Source organism: Brachycentrus maculatus, unplaced genomic scaffold (genome assembly GCF_059751285.1).
Source record: "Brachycentrus maculatus isolate JH-2025_06_01 unplaced genomic scaffold, ASM5975128v1 h1tg000039l, whole genome shotgun sequence".
In the NCBI taxonomy this organism is placed as follows: domain Eukaryota; kingdom Metazoa; phylum Arthropoda; class Insecta; order Trichoptera; family Brachycentridae; genus Brachycentrus; species Brachycentrus maculatus.
Window position 1 is genome coordinate 4,515,001 of NW_028280793.1, and position 20,265 is coordinate 4,535,265.

Sequence of the window (20,265 nt, forward strand, 5' to 3'; positions counted from 1 at the left end):
GATTGAAGTTTTACTGGGTAAATACCACAATTTTTTAAAAATCTATTGTGATATGTGTATCGATCCATTAAAAAAATTAAGCGAAATGCATCTAATTGAATTTAAGACATATTTGTTTTTACCAAGTAAAACTTCAATTAAAAATTGATGGATATTACGACAAAGTTACTTCCGAAACAATTAATGAAATTCATAAATTTATTAACTGAACAAACAAACAAAAATAGTATATTCAATGTTAGTGATTTTTTAATCAGAATAACAAAAATAATTGCAATTAGATTACATATAGACAACATATGAAATAACAAGCTTTATTTACTGAAAAATATTTTTTTATGGACATTTTGTAGAAATTATTTATCAAGCTTTCTTCTAAGGGATACAAATAAACTAAAAAAAAATTGACTAGGTGAAAATAGAAATTCTATTTATTGCATAAAATTAACAACATATGGAAGTTTTTTTTTTTGGAATCTGAGCCCGCCATCCACCCGCAGCAGTTATAGAGTCCTGAGGGACTCTCTGTCAGCTGAAAATCTTCAAAATATTTCTGAAGAAACATATGGAAGTTATGACTGATATACAAATACGACTCTTTAAATATTCAACATATACAGGGTCTTTCAATAAGGACTTTCAAACTTTCAAAGTTGAAAGCGGCCATATTGTTGAAACTACATCACGCAATTTGATCCCGTTAAACTTTTTCTTGTGAGGATTCCTTCGCAGAAAAGAAACTCACAAGAAAATGATAACAGACGCAAAGGAAGACCGAGAGCGGGCGGGTATGTATTAAGAGATGCACGAATGTGGAAGAGGCGAAGAATTGTTGCAAAGACAAAGTAGTGTGGGGTTCTATTATCTTTACCTACCCCTGTGGGAAACGACGTGATGGATAGTTAGTTTTTTTTTTTCAAACAAAAAATGTGCTTTTACCAGGTGAATGGGAATGAGCTAGCTCGTTTATACATTACATTTTAAATCGTTTATTGTGATGTTTTATGAAAAAAAATCTTTATTATACCACTCACTCCTTTCAATAACGTCATTTATCAAAAAACTCGATTTTAGGAGATCGTTTTTAAAGTTAAGAAATATAATAAAATGTATTAAAAATAAATATCTAGCCACTTATTGAACTTTTTACTGTGCAACAGATCTTTTTAGGTAAAACCAGAATGTTTTTTTCTCCATTTGAAAAATATTTAGTATATTTAAGAAAATAATTAAACAGTTACTTTTCTTCAAAATACAAAAACAACACTTTCTGCCCTGTAGCGGGTAAATATTAAGTTTAAAATATACCACTATACAAATATGCCAAAACATGGACTATTGAAAATTGTCGCTTTTTGATATATGAAGTTGTTGAAAGCAGTAAGCGATATGTAAATAAATAATTCTTTAAAATTTGGTATTTCCCTGTGATACGTTATTCTTTGGTTCCTGTCCGGGTTTACGATATATAATATTTAGTCTTCTTCCGACAGCAACGTTGCGAGAATGCTTAAATTTTTAATTTCCAATCTGTTGTTCATTTTCCCCAGGTGTATAATTTAAACTTCCACAAATATGTTAAATTAAAATGATTAATTCATTTATGAATACGTTATCGATTTGGATTTATTTTTTAAAATATTCTTAAATAATATTTATTTACCTTTATATTGTTGCTCTCCTGACTAAATTTCATAACTGAGTTTGAAAATGAAAAATCGCAAGAATTGGTAGGATATTATTGAACTACAGTAGTTAAATAATGCCCTAACAAGGCGAAACAAGAATAAGGATTCTTTTAAAATAAAATATGCAACTTGTAGACTCAAAATCAGTTTTTGGTTTTGATATTTAATATTTAAATTGACGATATTTCTAGTCAGTTAAAATTCATCGTTACCTGCCTACCTAGGGTTTATATCCCGTACTAAGACTGAAAAAAAACTTTCATCTTCATACTTTCCCAAAAATAAAATAGCATTTAATGAGTTGAGAGTTGTAAATTTTTCTCTTTGCATTTTATCACCAATGTCGATTAAATGTCCAAATCGCCACCATTAGTTACATGTTGGTAAATTTACAATTTTAAATAGCTCTCATGATCGTTAAATATATTCATGGCACCACCCACCTTCCCATTAACCCACAGTCACCCGACCATTTGTTATTTGCCGAGTTAACCGCAGATTTCCACTTGAATTTTAAACAACTCTGCTCGGGAAATTCAGAAAATTCTGTTCGAAATCGTAACCCGCATCCAACGTGCAATCAGTCGAGCTGTATAAAGATGTATTCAAGAATCAAATTAAATTTGCATCGTAGAGCAATCGAAATAAGGAAAGTTTTACAAATGGCTCGATGAAAACCGGGTTATTCTAACTCAATTTTTTTCTCTCTTTTTTAAAGTTGATATTGTTGATGTAAGTATAGAGGTTATCATTCAAAAAATGCATACAATATTTATATCAATTAAAGTCGTAACTTTTACAAATAAAATTAAAAAGAATTATCCGCAAAGCTTGTATTTTACAGGTTTATCTGCAGATAGGATAGTAGGGATAAGGAAGGTTTTTTGAAAAATCAATCCATTGGTATGGAACAACTAGACCAATTGAAAATGAATTCTCCTTGAATTCACTTTGCAATTGGCGGGAATCGAACCCACGACGCTAGTTTCGCAGTCGAGCGTCTACCTAACCTACGGCGCCTTGTTGTTTTAGGTTTATGCTAACATAAAAAATAAATGTTTTTCTAAGGAATATGTGGTGTAATGGCTGAAAATTACCAAAAATATTTTAAAAGATGTTTTCAAAATACCTTAACCGGTTTTTGTTTTAAAAGAGTGTTTCTGAGTTAGTGTACCTTATGTTAATAGCACTTCGTGTTGCATTGATTGTATTGGAGCTTATATCAAGGAGTTATGGAGATTATTGCTATTTATAATGGGATAAAAATTGCAATCAGTTTATTAAATGTAACTCCAGAACAAAAGTATTGTAAACTGTTCACAGTCTTCGAAATTTACATAAAAATGCATGAAGAATCCCATTTTTGTTTCGAAGTGTTATTTGGTAATTCGATTTTAATAAAATATATAGTTTTTCACTTATTTTCTTTATATTTAAGATTTTATTAGTTACGTTCTGAACATTTAATTTTTAGTCTAAAAAACTGAAAAGTTAGTTAGAATATTCTGGTTCTAAATAGACGAAATGCCTTAATACTTACTGCTATTTCCATTAGTAATATTATCAAACCATTTCTCACAGTGGTTGACAAAAAGGACGTAACGCTACATACCTTACATCTCTATACAGTTCAAACTTCCTCATTCCATTTCTCACAGTGGTTGACAAAAAGGACGTAACGCTACATACCTTACATCTCTATACAGTTCAAACTTCCTCAACTTTCATACATCTAGTTATACTAACGTTCCAGTTCATAAACTCTTGACCTGACCAGTCTTAAGTTTCAATTAATTATGGACAGCCATTCCTGGATTCTACTCGTCAATGTACCATTCCGAAATACCTACACTCTAATTACTCATTCCCAATACAATGGAATCAAATTACTAAACCATCTTAGACATCAAAATATTTATTTATTTAGAAATTTAACAGAACAATAACATAAATACATTTACAATAATGAATAACAAATAAAACAGGTAATTGTAATATTCCTATTACGAAATTTCACAACTCGCTCACTCCTTTCAAGAACGTCATAAAACAAAAATCGAAAATTTTCAGTTATGCATATTTTCGGAATGCCAAAAAAATATACTATATCTCAGCAAAAGCGGCATATTTTTAACTTAATATTTACCCGCTACAGGGTAGAAAGTGTTATTTTTGCATTTTGAAGAAAAGGTATTGTTTAATTATTTTTTTAAATATACTTTTTTTTTTCATATGGAGAAATAACCTTCAGGTTTTACCTAAAAAGATCTGTTGCATAGTAAAAAGTCCAGTAAGTGGTTTGATATTTATTTTTAATACATTGTATTATAGTTTTAAACTTTATAAACGTTCTCCTGAAAAATCTAGTTTTTTGATTTATGACGTTCTTGAAAGGAATGAGCGAAATGTTAAATGAGTTATAAGTAAACAGCAAGAATAAAATATAGCAAAAGTTAAGAATATTAATGGGCAGACTTAATTAAGAGCTTAATTAAAATTATTAAAAAAAAAACAGTTTTAAGATGTAAAAGTTGAGAAGAGCATATAAAGTAAAAATAAGTGCTATCAGGCAACAGCAAAAAAAACACCAGTAAACACATAAAACAGTAAAAATACGCAACAGATACGTAGCTATTCATATTAAATTACATTTTTTTACTACGCGATGTATGATTAATGTTGGAATGGGGAAATGAGGAAAAATGCAAGGCAGATTTAGGCATTATCGATAAAATTAAGAAATATTGTTTTTTGACATCTCAACAAAGATGAAGAAAAATATGGAAGTCTGGGCATTTTCGGGGCTTACGATCGACATAGGCTGGTTTAAGTGATCTCCTTACAAACGTGTAACATTCACTAATTCTACCCATGATTGACAACCACACTACTCAAGTTGTATATACGTGTTTATGATCCAATTTCGAATCACTTTGATTGAATCACTAGAATTTTCACTAGAGACATCTATTGATGAGATAAAGAAGCTTTTTTATTGAGCAGAAACTATTATATTCGTATGTGGAGGTCTTCAACTGTTGAGATGTCAAAAAAAATAGTATAAAAAATGTAAAGCGCCCTTGAGATTATATTTTGCAAAAAAAAACGCTGTAAAAATTAGCCACATATAACTAAATTTATAGACGTATCATCAGTGATGCTAAAATTAAAAACAATACAAAAATATAATCAACATCCAGTAGATTATTTAAGAATTAAATTTATATACAAAAGAATTTCACTAGAGACGTCTATAGGTGAGATGAAAGAAGATCTTCATCTATGTTGAGATGTCGAAAAATAATACGAAAAATAACTCCTATAATTGGAGATAATCCAGAAATGTGAACAATCAAAATGTAAAATTAAGAAAGGTGTGTTGAGATGATTTGGACATTTGAAACAAATATGCGAAAAAATAACAGTAAAACCGATTTTTAAGGCAAATGTATTCGGAAATAGGAACAGAGGAAATTCAAGGAAAACTTTACATGATGAAGTATATCAAATATATACTTGACAGTGGTCAAGTCAGGAGTCCTAATAATCGGCGAATCGAATAATGAATATGTATGAGGAGAGATACATTCATGTGGAAGAGGCGAAGATTGTTAGCAAAATCAGAATGATGTGGCGTGTTATTCTCTCTATCTTTACCTGTGGGGAAGTGGCATGACGATTAGTTAGTTTGTTAGTAATATTTTATTGTCTTACTTTCTACGTTAATTTCATCATTATTAACCCTCCCTCAGGTCCTTCAATTTTCCTCACATTTGTCTGAGTGTTTGCATTTCACTTCTACATGTGAGTGTTTAGTCTTAGCCCCTTAATTATGCCCTGCCAGTTTATCTTTTTTTTAATTTTTGTGTCTTTATTATTTTCAAAAATACTTCAATTTCATACTTTTTCTGTGAGCCTAAGCGGTTCATTATTAGAAATATTGTGGGAGAGTGGGTTCGAACCGAGAAACTGACTCAAGAGTCCGCGATACTAACCACGGGACCACAACCCGACACAATCTTTCATGGAGATAATTCTATTTTCTTTTTTCTTTAAGTATATTATTTGTAAATGTCTTTACCTAGTCGTCATTTTATTATCTTAGCTAAAATAAATTCAATCTAAAATAATTTAGACGATAAATACTTACATCATTATTATCTTCTAAATTATTTTAGATTGAAAATTATGCTAAATCTTGTTATAATCTCCAAAACCTTTTGGGATTAGACTACCGTTCATTTTCTTTGTATAAAATTCCAATATATACACAAAACTAAACGGATATATTTCTGCCTTCCGTATTCCTAAATAATTTCATTGAGGAATATAGTGATCAAAATCATATTTGATACACTTACGCGGAGAAAATTTAGAAATCCGAAGGTGACCTATATACGTATATGTATAGTATAAATGTCATCCTTGTGCTAAAACACTAAAATCGATGCCCAAAAACGTAAAAAATATAAAACCACGTATTTTAGTAGGTCACGAATCAAAATAACTAACATTTTAACAAAATTATTACTGCTATTTACAAAATATAATATTTATGTATATTTAGGTCAAATACTCGTCAACCTTTGAGTCCGGGTTATTTTTTATTATGATTTTGCTTACAGTAACTATTCATATATATATATATTTATTTTATTACACTGTAACGCCTTTTACGTCAGAGAAATTATCAGAACTTAGATATGCTGCAGTGAAGAGATGAATATTTATATATATATCTCTCAAATAATACAACTTTATTTAAATATAATATATATTTTAATTTCATTAATAGACTCGGCAGTCATATGTGGTGATATCTACTCATTTTTAATTTTTGTTTTACTTGGTATATACCAATATTTCTTTAAATCTATTGTGACACGAGTTTCATCATTTTCAAATACCGTTTGATGCGAAATGCTTTGAAACACGTGTCATGATAGATTTTAAGAAATGATCCTTACCAGGTAAAATTGAAATTGAAATGGATAGAGATTACCACAAAGTGACTCACGAATCAATTAATGAAATCAAATATAATTATGTTCAGTTACTGAAAATATCAACTAAAACGTGTCGCAAAATAGTTTTAATTAGTTAAATCCAATCTCTTATGAATATTAGCGTTTTTACGGTATAATAATAATTCGGGATAATTTATTTAACGCCATTGTTGTAAAATTTTACTTATAACCCTTATCCGCACCCAATGGTGCATAGGGCACTGCATCGAATTGACGCATTGTTATCTTGATCATTACTTACATGAAGGCAAGGTGATCACTCTTGCGCTTCAGGAACCAGTCCAGGGTAATATTAAATAAATATAACAGTGTAAAATCACTAATATTTATTTTCACCCCCCCCTGGGAATCGAACCCGGGACCTTCAGCACGGTAGCTAAACACGCTGACCATTACACCACGGAGGCGGACAAGTAAGTAATAAGTAATTGTTGTAAAATACCTCAGGGGTGCTTCGCTATGATTTTATGTAATGCTTTGTTTATTCTTGGATAAAACAATGTTAAAAGATAAGTCGAAGGTTTATTTGTCTTTGGGTTCAGTCATATTGCCTGGTCAAATTTATCTCATCTGGCTCTGGTTAATCAGGGTCGTATGGCCGTCGATCGCACTTTTAAGGCATTTAAAAATACGGTTATGAAAATATTTATAATGTTAGTAATGAAAAAAAAAAATTAACCCTCCGTCTACCACAAACAAAACCTTCGATAACTACCGTCTAGTTCCAATGGATCTTAAAGTATTATTATCTCATCATATTTAGATGTCATACAATAATATTTTTTGTTATGCCAACAAGTCATTAATAAAAGTGCAAATATTTACGTTTAATATACATATTATATATACTGGCAACATGAATCAATTTGAGGTATTGAAATCGTGTCGCGAAAATACCACAGATTTCAATACTAAACGCCAGATCTTTCAATCTTAGTTCAAGTCCTTTGTGTCTTCACACTTGACGTGATTATTGCATTGAAAATCCTCCTATCTTTGTAACATCTCGGCGAGTTTAGGAAAGCCAGGTTTTTCTACGCCACGTGAACCACGTGGGAAATATTTCAGCAACACTTGAAACATTCCGCGTATTGGTTTATTTGCATACGTCAGACGTGAATATTGTGTCTTCGAACGTAACTGTTTTCATTTGAAATAAAATATGTCTCGACATTAATTTGCCGTGATGATTATTTACACTTTGCTTATCTATCAGGAACTGCGCACTCTAAAGGCCAAGTTGTGTTTGATAAACTTCAATTCTGACAAATATTATGCAAAATGCATTAGAAAACAAACCGTATTAGCATCGTAATCTTTGCACCTCTGTCAGTAATATTTGTTTGTTTATTTTGACTGTGAAGGACTCGTGCTCATTAACTTACATAATCATGTAGAGTATGATTACGCTTCATATATTGCTGCTATTCACAGTCTCAATATTTCTTACTTACGTCACATTCTTCACTTACGCCATTTATATGCCATCAAATACTTATTATTTTAAACCCTTATCCAAAACCAATGGATCATAGAGCACTAAATCGTATCAAAGTGGTTTTATCTAGATCGGTAATTCATTTTAGATGAAAATTTTGTACTTACATTTCTTGGTGGAATTGCATCTGATGTAATAAAATAACAACTTTATAGTTTTTTGACTAGTGATGATGATCACCAGCCGGATGATGTCGGTTACGACGAAACCCGGTCACTGATCCAATAAAATTTATGGGAAAAAACTATATTCTTCTTTTTTATTATGGTCATGTATTTATGTTTATTTATAAATATACATATACTATATAATAAATACTCCAGGGTGATAATGAATATTTATCACTAATAACATTAATATTTATCCTGGGAATCAAACCCGGACCTCCAGCACGGTAGCCAAATACACTAACCAGTATACTATGGACACGGACATCTCATAAAATAGGTTTCGCCTATATTTCTAAGAATGTGAATTTCTCTTAAAGTCTGAAATGTTGTTACATTAGTTCTAGGGTTAGATATTGAATAAGAATGGCGACACTTAGTGACACTATTCTTTACTTTCATTCGGCAGCAGTAGAAACGGTAAATTTTTAGTATGTATGCAAATATGCTAATTTTCTTTTGCAATTTTTTTTTCCCAGGTGCCACTTACATGCTGAGTAATCTCCACCCTAACACGCCATACGTCATCAGGGTAATGTCCCGCAATGCGGCAGGTCTCTCAGTGCCCTCGACACCGCTGCGATGCCAGACCCACCGCCTCCAGCCCTACGACGTCTCGTCATCTGCATCTCTCATCCCTCGAGCCAGCCTGACAGCCGCCATTTTGTCGTCAGCAATCATTTTCGCGGCTGCCATTTTCCACAGACCTCAAGACATCCCCTCCCAGACAAAGCGAAAACATGACGCGTCCAAATATGCTACATTCCAATCAAATAACCAGGAAACATTTCCAGGACTTATAAACCTTATTCCTCTTAACAGATGTTAATCTATAATCTTCTTATACACATAGCACATTTACATACAATTCTGGATGTTATTAAAATTTAAGATAAAATTTGTTGGATAAATAGATTTATTCCGCATATGCCCACGAAAGTGAAGAAAATTGAATGTTTTTTTTTATAACTGTTGATATCCATTTTGTCGTTCTAAAATATTCTAACATCACTTATCCTCGAGACCTTAATATTATATAGTGTTAGTCGACTTAACATACAATGCTTTGTTGTTTATTACATAAATATTTAAAAAAGTAAATTGAAACGCTCGAGTCAATTACATCAAACGGCTCGAATATGAGATTTATTAAGAATATAAAAATTGTTATTTTTAATGTTCAGACGGATTTTTGCAAATGACCAAAGAAAATTATATGTTCTTATTTTATGTGATATTCAAACATTCGATTTATTTTAAGATTAATTGATTATTCGATAATTGTAATAAAATATTTATTCCTACGATTATGTGTTTCAAATGAAAATTTTGTGGATTATTATAACTTGTACTTGTAAATCATCAGGGGTAGAAAAAAAATAAAATATAAGCACGAGAAAGTGGTATTTTGACTACACCAAATAAAAAGGTCCTATGTGATAGTAAATATTTAAAAATTGAGCATATAACATATTTGAAAAATTATTTGTATTACGTAGGCACTTAGCATCATTATCATACTTTACGTGAATTTAAGTGACTGTTAATTATAAAATATTATATTACATTAAAATTTTAAAAACAATGGTGATCCTAAAGGATTGATGGTGATGATCTTATAGATAATGAGGTCCGTCGGAAATTTTCTAAATTCTCAAAATTCCCATCTACCGCACCTCAGCCCGATCCACCCCTGATAATTTTCAATGTTTCAATATAAAGTCTTGTAAAATATTCATTTTATGACTCAAAACAGATTTTTTTTTACGTAGTGAGACATTTTATATTGAATTCAATACACGCCCAATTTTTCACGTATGTAATTCGATATTAACAGATCTATTTTTCATTTTAAAAAAGCAAAGGGGGTTATTTATTGCACGATTTGTTACTATTCTATTGAGTAATTAGGGTGTGAAGTGTAAATATTTTTAATGATGTGTTTTAGTTTTAACTATTATAATAATAAATATATAAATTGTACAACCTTGCATGATAAAATCAGAGCGTTTGAGATTGTACATAAATTCCTGTACCTACATTTTTATAACAGTTTTCGAACTAGTAAGTTTATTAAAACTGACTTCCATGCATTGGTCGTAATCTAGAAATATGTTAAAAGTTGAAGTAAAAGAAATATAATGTCCTCACCCTTTTAAATATACATTAATTGCCAAATTAATTCTCCTATTGGGAGATGTTATAATTTTTGCAAATAGCGTTGTACGTCAATCATATTTGACATTTCGCTCATTCCTTTCAAGAACGTCATAATATGACATATTATATAGTAATATATCATATTATATATTAAATGAAAAAACTTGATTTTCAGGATATCGTTTTTTAAGTTAAAGAATATAATAAATTGTATTAAAAATAAATATCAAGCCACTTATTGAACTTTTTACTGTGTAGCAAATCGTTTAAGGTTAAACCTGAAGGTTTTTTCTCCATTTGAAAAATATAAAGTATATTTAAAAATAAAAATGATAATACCTTTTCCTCAAAAAGCAAAAACAACACTTTCTGCCCTATAGCGGGTAGATATTAAGTTTAAAATATACCGCTTTTGCTGGGATATAGTACATTTTCTAGGCATTCCGAAAACATGTACAACTGAAAATTGACGATTTTTGATACATGATGTTGTTGAAAGGAGTGAGCGATTTGTGAACAAAACATCTGCAGTATACAAACAGATTCAGGAAGACACAAAATTAATCATAGAATTTCGTTTTTATTTAACGTTTTTACTAAATAAATAAAAAAAAAATAATGAGTGATGGAAATCTCTATTTTGATCTTTTCAATTTTTTTGTTAAATGGAAAATACAATATTAGTCAACTGGCTGCCGTCAGTGTTGATATACATTTTTGACATAAACCTGTTTATAAACTATAGCTATCTAGTTCACAAATGTCAAATATGATTGATGTACGACGCCGTTTGCAAAAATTATAACATCTTTCGATAGAGTGATTAATTTTGCGCCACCCTGAACATCTAAAATGATTTTTCCTAGTAAATTACCATAGCCCTGTACCACATTTGTTAAAGGAAATTTTCAAAGACAATTTATATGACTATCTTAAAAATTAATGGCTTTTTTCTCTGTCTGTGTTGCTTCATTGTCGGTTCAAAATCACTTTATCAAATAGTCACTGGCCAAATATTGGATGAATGTTATCTATTCAAATGTGAGAGCGCGCATATATAAAAATATAAATTATATGTACTATGTATTTTTTAGGGAATCAAAAGAAATCTTAATTTATAAGTTGTGCTTTTTTTCACTTGTAACGTTCTTGATAATATAACTATCATAATGTATATACATGCGTGATTATATTATAATTCACTATTATACGTACACCTACTCAGCTTTGGTGAATATTTTATGCCAGCTTTTTGGTGTGCTTAAGTCTTCGTCTTGTTATATTTTGTGTTTTATTATTCGACAATCTAAAATTTGTGAGCTTAATTTAACATTTAAAGAAGTATCTTATCTTTTTGGTGATTTTGGTTCAAATCCAGTATTTTTAATTTATTCGAAAAAAATGCAGGGTGTAATGAAAAACACGAAACAATTCAAAATATGTAGGCACATAAAGCATAGACTCAAAACATTCTAAATTTTGCACAACTTAAAACGAGTATTGAATATTTATTTATTTATAATAATTTATAAAACATTTATTTCTAAAAATATTTTTCACATAAAATATAAAATGACTGTTGGTGATAAAAAAATCAGATGCAGATATAAGTATATGTCCGATACAGAAATATAACGAATAATATTTTGTGGATTAAATACATTGATAACTCTGTGGTATGGTAATAAAACCTTCTCCTTACCATCCATTGTTTATTTTGTGTAATACAACTTTTATTTTTTAAAGTGGTATTACACAATGTAAATAATGGATGGTAAGGAGAGTGTTTTAATAACGAACAAAATTATTTATTTTCCTTGATGAAAGATCAATGTCAATACGATATTACGACGTATCAACAATGATTTTTTTTATTAATTTTGTAACAGGGATATTTTAAAATAATCTGAAATTTTCAAAACGACAAAAAAAACCCTAGTAATTATCCTAGAATCTTACATTCATTTCACAAGGGTCTATACTTAATAAAAATCTCACTTAACTCAACTATGGATGAAGCCCAAAACATGTTAAAGAACGCGTCAATTAAAAGATATATACAAGTTTCGAAATTTTTGTAATGTGGTTCTCAATCATGATAAGAATCGTGAATATTACACTGAGTAAAATGATCACTCATACCAGCCTATGATAGGCTGTTAACCCTCTTAATACCCGGCATTCCATATTCTTCTCCATCTATATTCTGTCCGCCTCCGTAGTGTAATGGTCAGCACGCTCGGCTGCCGTTCTGCAGGTCCCGGGTTCGATTCCCAAGGGGGGTAAAATAAATATAAGTGATTTTTTCACTGTTATATTTATTCAATATTACCCTGGACTGGTACCTGAAGCGGAGGGCTGATCACCTTTCCTTCATGCTTAAACGATCAAGATAACACTGCGTTTATATGACGCAGTGCCCTATGCACCATTGGGGTGCGGATAAGGGTTTAAAAAAAATCTATATTGAGATGGCAATATAAATATCTCCCAAGTGGACTAACCCAGATTTGGGAACAAAGATTTGGATACACTCGAAATATACATATATCGGTCTTAAATAATTCCAAATCTTACTCATTCAGCGTTTCTGAAAAACCACACTAAAACGATAAGCGTAAAGTAATGTTTCATTATATTTTGTAGTTTAAATATTTTATTATGAACATCAATCTTTTTCATTATCAAATGCTAAAAACACTTTATATTGAATAATACAAATTCAACAGTAATGATTTATTAACGACATGCTCATTTTGATATTGAAACTACGTTATTACGTAAATGCACTTATGCAACCGATAAAAGTTAAAATGATATTTTAATTACTTGGTAGTTGAATAATTTTATACAATCTTATTTTGTTTGTGGCTTTATTGAAATTTATTATTTCAATTCAGCAGCTGAATCTTATATTACAAAATGTGCTCACAAAACGATCACCCTTTGTGTATAAGTAATGGATTGAGTTTCGTAATTTTTGTAGTTCCATGTTCATATTATTAGAAGACTTTAGCTAATGCAAACAAGTTTGTAGCTAAAAGTAAAAACATTGCACATCATTTTAAAACGTTTGAAAAAAGAAAGAAAAAAGTTTTTTTTCTTAACGATATGATTTTGAACAAAATGTTTTTAACGTATAACAGAATTTTTAAGGACATTACATGTGTTTGTTATCAAGATTGACTGGGAAGTTGTTCAAATGGGAATTTATAGGCTATATGACCGATCATTGGCAGGTTCAAGTGATCACTTTACACGTTGTGTTACATTTAACATTCTACCCATGATCAAATAACTATTTTACTTTGTTTTAAACTATCAGGAGCAACAATACCTACATACATATTTTATACTTTTTAAGCCATTTGTCGAGATAATCTACAAGAAACATGACTACAAGAAAAGGTTTAAAATGGTTTTAAAAGAATTTCGCTTTAAGAACATTTGTAAAACAAATATTAAATAACTAAATAAATAACTTAAATAACTTTTAAAATAGTAAGATTTTTCGAGAGTCATTTTAAATAATTAAAAGGAGAATAAATTGTTTAAATATTCTTAAATATTTATCAAACAATACCCAACTGCCACAAATTAATTTATTCGTTTACACCATAATTTCCAGTGTATCTATTTCAAGTTTGTTTCAAACCTTGCAATTACCATTGAACTTTTCAAGGTTTCACGGAAAAATAAGAATTTCCTACCACATCTCGTTTCCGAAAAAAATTAATGGGGCTGGTGTTTTACCTTACCCTGTATGTAAAAATTAACTTTTTATTTAATGTGCTTTCCTTTAATTTTACTCAAAATTTATTAATATCAGTTATATAACACAAAATGAAGTTATCTTACTATGTAAATATTTTTGTAGGTTAAAAATCACAATTATTAAATTTAAATTTATTTATGACCATTACTTATTCTGATATTTCGTGTATGACATTATAATTTATAAGATTAAAGTAACATTTACTGTGTTAATAATATTGTGTATATTTATATAAATATAATATAATATATGCATTTGCTATAGTAAACTTATTCCTTGTTGTACCTATATTAAATTTTAAAAACAAAATCTATCCAATGCAAATTATTTGATGTGCGATTTTTCAAGTTATTAACACGTCTTTATATAAGTCTTTCATTGCATTACCGTTTTTATATATTTTTTAAAGAAATTCGCCTGCTTTTGTTTTATTTGTTTACGTGAATTATTTTTACATTTTATCTTATTTTAAAGTTTTATGTGTTTTAAACTTACTGTTTAAAAAACAAGCTAATTACATTCTAAAGCTTTTGCTTCCTTATTTTTTTCATATTTTAGCCATATCAACTGAATTCTTACTGTGAATTGAAACTTTGGTTATTTTTATGCAAATAATAAAGATATGTGTAAATCTGGAAAATTTATTTTATTTCATACTAGCGATCTAAAACCTTCCACCCGATATTGGCTAAGAGGGTACTCTGGACCCCAAATTCTACGATGCGTCAGTTGACTCTGTCTCTTATGAGAAAAGTCATTAGTATCTCAAGTTCTCAAGAGTGCAAAATATCAATACATATATTTTTTTATTAAATCCAATTGTCTGTATTTTGGGCAAAAAGAAATCTGTTATCCGAATTTACAATTCTTAGAACAAAAAAATAAAAAAATCGGCAAAAGTATTGGCAAAAGATTTTTTAAATAATTATGGTTTTATACATATATATATATATATATATATATATATATATATATATACACATATATATATATATATATATATATATATATATATATATATATATATATATATATATATATATATATATATATATATATATATATATATATATATATATATATATATATATATATATATATATATATATATATATATATATATATATATATATATATATATATATATATATATATCTATAATAAATAATCCAGGGTGATAATAAATATTTATCACTAATAACACTAATATTTATCCTGAGAATCAAACCCGGACCTCCAGCACGGTAGCCAAATACACTAACCAGTAGGGTGAAAACAAATATTAATGATTTTTGCACTCTAATATTTATTCAATATTACCCTGGACTGGTACCTAAAGCGGAGGGCTGATCACCCTTCCATCATGTGTTAACGATCAAGATAACATTGCGTTTATATGATTCAATGCCCTATGCACCATCTGGGTGCTGATAAGGGCTTGAAGAAGAATGTATAATAAAAAAATAATAAAAAAATGTAAAAAAAATTTTTTTTTATTGAAAATATTATTCTAGAATATTTATATATTTTAATATATTTAATATATGTTCTAGAATATTCTATAATTACAATACTGTTTTAAGATTTCTCAAATCAAAAATAAAATAATTTTTAAAATATTATTCACTTAAAAATCTCTACTAAGATCTTCAGAATTAAAATCGTTGAGGTGCATAACCGGAAACACGTTAAGAGACCGAATTAGAAACTCGGAAATTCTGAAAATGTGTAGTATGGAGGATATAGTCACATGGGGAAGACGAACGTAACAAACAGATCCGAGGATCTATAGAAGATCCGAATCCAGAAAAAGAAAAAAAAATTATAACAGATGATTATACTATACACACATAAGTATATATTATATTTGTTTCAATTCATACCTCAACGATTGAATATACAAATACCAATGTATCTACATATATAAGTGCATTTCTATCGACCTTGTCTTAACGGTTATGGTACTTATTACCTGCTTTATCTTTACTGTCATCGAAGTGTTATCTTAGCACGCTTCACTGTAAATATATTATTGCTAATATACATAGTGGAATATTCCCATAATCTACTGCGACGTGTATCTTAGAATATAGTTTCAAAATTATCTGTTCCAATTTTAGCATACAAATTTGACTAGTTTTTTTTAAAAGATGAAACCATACTACCGTGTATGCTGTAGTTAGCAATAAAAATAGGGGCTATTCGGAATAAAAATTAGTTTAAAAAAAAAAATTATAAATTTTTAACTTGATGACGAACACCGCTGGTAGATTAGATTTGATAGTTGAGCCATCTGTAACCGGCACAAATACCGACCCAAATGTAATTATTTTCACTTAAATTTGATCATTACATAAAAATCTATTATTTTCAGTATAATTTCAATATAATTCCAAAATATGTAATTCCTTTACCTCAATAGTAAGCTTTTCTTCCATATACCCAACAAAAAAGTGAAAAATATTAATAAATCCGTTCTTAAGTTATTGTATCAAATAATTCCGACACTGAAAATTATTTTTATAAATACATTATTTCATCCAAAGCCTCAGTCGCACCCGATGGTGCATACGGCATTGCATCATATGAACGTAGTGTAATCTTGATCTTAAAAATATGAAGACAAGTTCATCAGCCCTCCGCTTCAGGTACCAGTCCAGAATAATATTGAATAAATATTAGAGTGAAAAAATCACTTTTATTTATTTGAACCCCCCCCCCCCTGGGAATCAATCCCGGAACCTCCAGTACAGTAGTTGAGCGTGCTGTTCATTACACTACGGAGACGGTAAATTTATTTTTATTATGAAAAAACCAGAGCTGAATGGATCATTATCAGACGGGAGAAATATCTAATTTAACATACTCAACCTATTAAGGATTGTATTACACTCGTTTTGTGTTTATAACTGCCTACATAACCATTTTTATCATTCATCATTTTCTTTTGGAAAATTCGCTTTCGTTAGTTGGTAATGAACTACGTCACAGAAACGATGAACTTATTTTAATATTGGTAACATTGGTAAATTATTGTCGGCTCTATTTATTATGTTTATGGTCCACCCTACCACCCCCCCTCCCCTCATATTTATATAACATAAATGGTAAGGTAGTGGTAAATAAACAATCCACACTACTACTATTACAGCTCTATAAACCATAGAAAATAAACCGTATGACGTCATAAAACGTTTGATGACGGAAATTTGATGACGTATTCGAACGCACGTTTTTCGTTTTATTCAAATATCTAAAGTAAAACCTTAATATCTCCCTTAGTTCTCTACAGATTTTAATAAGAATGTTATCGATAATCTTGTGATTTTTTCATATTAATTTATTAGCCAATAAACCAACATCGTGACAAAAATCTATTCTAGGTCTTTCGAACGCCCCTCTGTGCATCCAGCACTGTGCACCTGATCAAACTTGCATAAACTAAGCAAACAAAGTAGAGCTGTGTTTATTTACCTAAAGTTTACATTATGCATTGCATTAAATTGTAATCGGGTAGAAATAAAGCAGCAATTTCCAACATACTGTAAAATAACAAAAATCTTTTCCGTCATTTATATTACATGTTAAATGTTTGTTAAAAAGGCTATGGGTCCACGTATGCAATTATACAATTACATTAACGTAATGCTTACCCTTAAAGAGATATTGCCATAGACCCGATAACAAAATCTCATGTCGCTTGCTTACTTTCGAACATAAGGGACTGATTTTTTTATTTTTTATTTATTGATTTGGCGTTTTATTTGTAGAACTCCATTTCAATTTGTGCATTAATTTTAAATCAAACACAGAGTCTACTAAGTTGTATTTTGTTAACAAAAACCCACAAAAAATGAATATTATGACAATTGTTTCGCTTAGTTATAGCATTTTCAAACGAATGTCTCTTAAATACCATAACTAGGCGAAACAATTGTCACAATATTAATTTTTATGTGTTTTTGTTAATAAAATACAACTTAGTAGACTCTAAAAATCTGTGTTTGATTTAAATTTAACACATAAAATAAATAAAAATTAATACATAAAATAAGGGACTGACTTGTAAGACGTTCTCAAGTCAAAATGTAAATTGTTGAATAAAACATTAAACAAAAATATGCTGTTATAATATTTAATTTACTTATATAATAAAACAAGAGCAACGAATATGTTGTTTTATTATGTGAAATGTAGTTCCACCAAGAAATTTAATAATTTGAAATCTAAAAAACTTTAATGTTATAAAATGTCAACTTTTAAAACACATATTTACGTTAGTTTATGCATTAATTGCCATATATGAAGGCAAGGTGATCAATCAGTCCGCTTCCATATTTTAATAGTTATCACGCTATTCTAGAGGTTCCGGTTCGATTCCCAGGGAGATAAATAATAAATTCCCGGGGACAAAATAAATATGTGTTTTTTTCACTCCAATGTTTATTTGATCCAGTGCCCTATGCACATAAGGGTCAGTAGTAGTGAGGTGATCAATCAAGTGCGCCTGGATGTAAATTATAAACCCTTTTTAAGCCTAAATAAAAACATGGGGTGTTTTTCATTATCTATAATATTCTATAATATCAATACTGTTTAAGATTTTAATTTTACGCACTAGCAAATAAAACAGCTCGTGTTCAAAATGATATCGACCTTGAATTGTATTATCTAATTTCGATACATACATAGTTCGAATTTGGGTTAATTTTTTCAATCGTGGTTTAATCAATCCAGTCCACAACAAAGTAATTGAAGGACACCACTTTCAAAACAGTATAACGTCTGTTCTTTAGACGTTTTTGAGATTTTTTTCATCATATCGTTTTTTTCATCATTACATCATAACGAAGTTAAAAAACGCAACCCTGTAAAGTCACTCTTTTTTGATCTGTCGTGTGTCAAAATTTTGCAAATGTATAGCATGGGTGTTGCGAGTGTTTCAATTATTTTTACAGGTCGGAAATAAAAAAAAGGTTAAATAAATCACAACTACTTGTTTGCATTGATTAAAAAAATCAACCGTTAGTCTGAAGTTTTTTTTTAATTAACAAAAGCATCAAGAAAATGGTCCCATATGGGACCGTATGACTTTCAACGACGATACTCCGTAGTCCCGTACGGGACCACTGGGCGTTTGAAGGTTAATAAAACGAGTAGTTTTTGTAGATCACAACGATTTTCATAGATATTAATGCAATCAAATGCAAGTTTGTATAGAGGTCAGAGATAATTTACATGTTATATGTTATACACTGGGTAATCCATTTTATATTGAATGGTATTTATCACCTTCCGCATATTGACGTGTTTAATAAACTTCATTCAATAAAACAGTAATCTGAATAACAAGACATACTTATTACGAAGAAATAAAGTCGTCACCAACACGTGGGCAAGACGTGACATATGAGTGATACGATCCAAGGAGGAAGTGCATTTCGCATGGTGCCGCAACAATAACACATGAAAACGCTAATCGCAAAACGTGTGTTTACAACTATTATAACATTATATAACTACTTAGTTACGTTTACTTACGCGTAATATTTGTTGACATTTATGACGACACCTACCTTATAATAAAAAATATAAGTGGATAATAAAATTTGCAGAAATGTGTGATATTGAAAAACGCATCCCAAATTATTGATAACAATTTTTTCAATTTAAGGTTGTTTAAAAATTTAAATGAATTTTTACTGCATAAAAATAAGTTACTTAATTAAAATGTTTGATATTATCTTTGTAAACATGGAAATATCCCGAATCTGCCTACATGTTGGGAACATGATAATACGAGTATACAATATATATATATATATATATATATATATATATATATATATATATATATATATATATATATATATATATATATATATATATATATATATATATATATATATATATATATATATATATATATATATATATATATATATATATA

General features: G+C 29.3%; 1 protein-coding gene across 1 annotated transcript in view; it reads left to right on the plus strand.

Moving 5' to 3' along the window:
• The window catches only part of LOC148312533 (putative oxidoreductase PXDNL), a 239,327-nt gene extending 228,826 nt beyond the window's left edge, over positions 1-10,501 (plus strand). The window contains exon 10 of the mRNA XM_088277195.1: positions 8,860-10,501. Coding sequence (XP_088133321.1) covers positions 8,860-9,209 — 350 coding nt within the window. The 3' untranslated portion in view covers positions 9,210-10,501. The remainder of the gene's footprint in view (positions 1-8,859) is intronic.
• Positions 10,502-20,265: the final 9,764 nt, after the last annotated feature.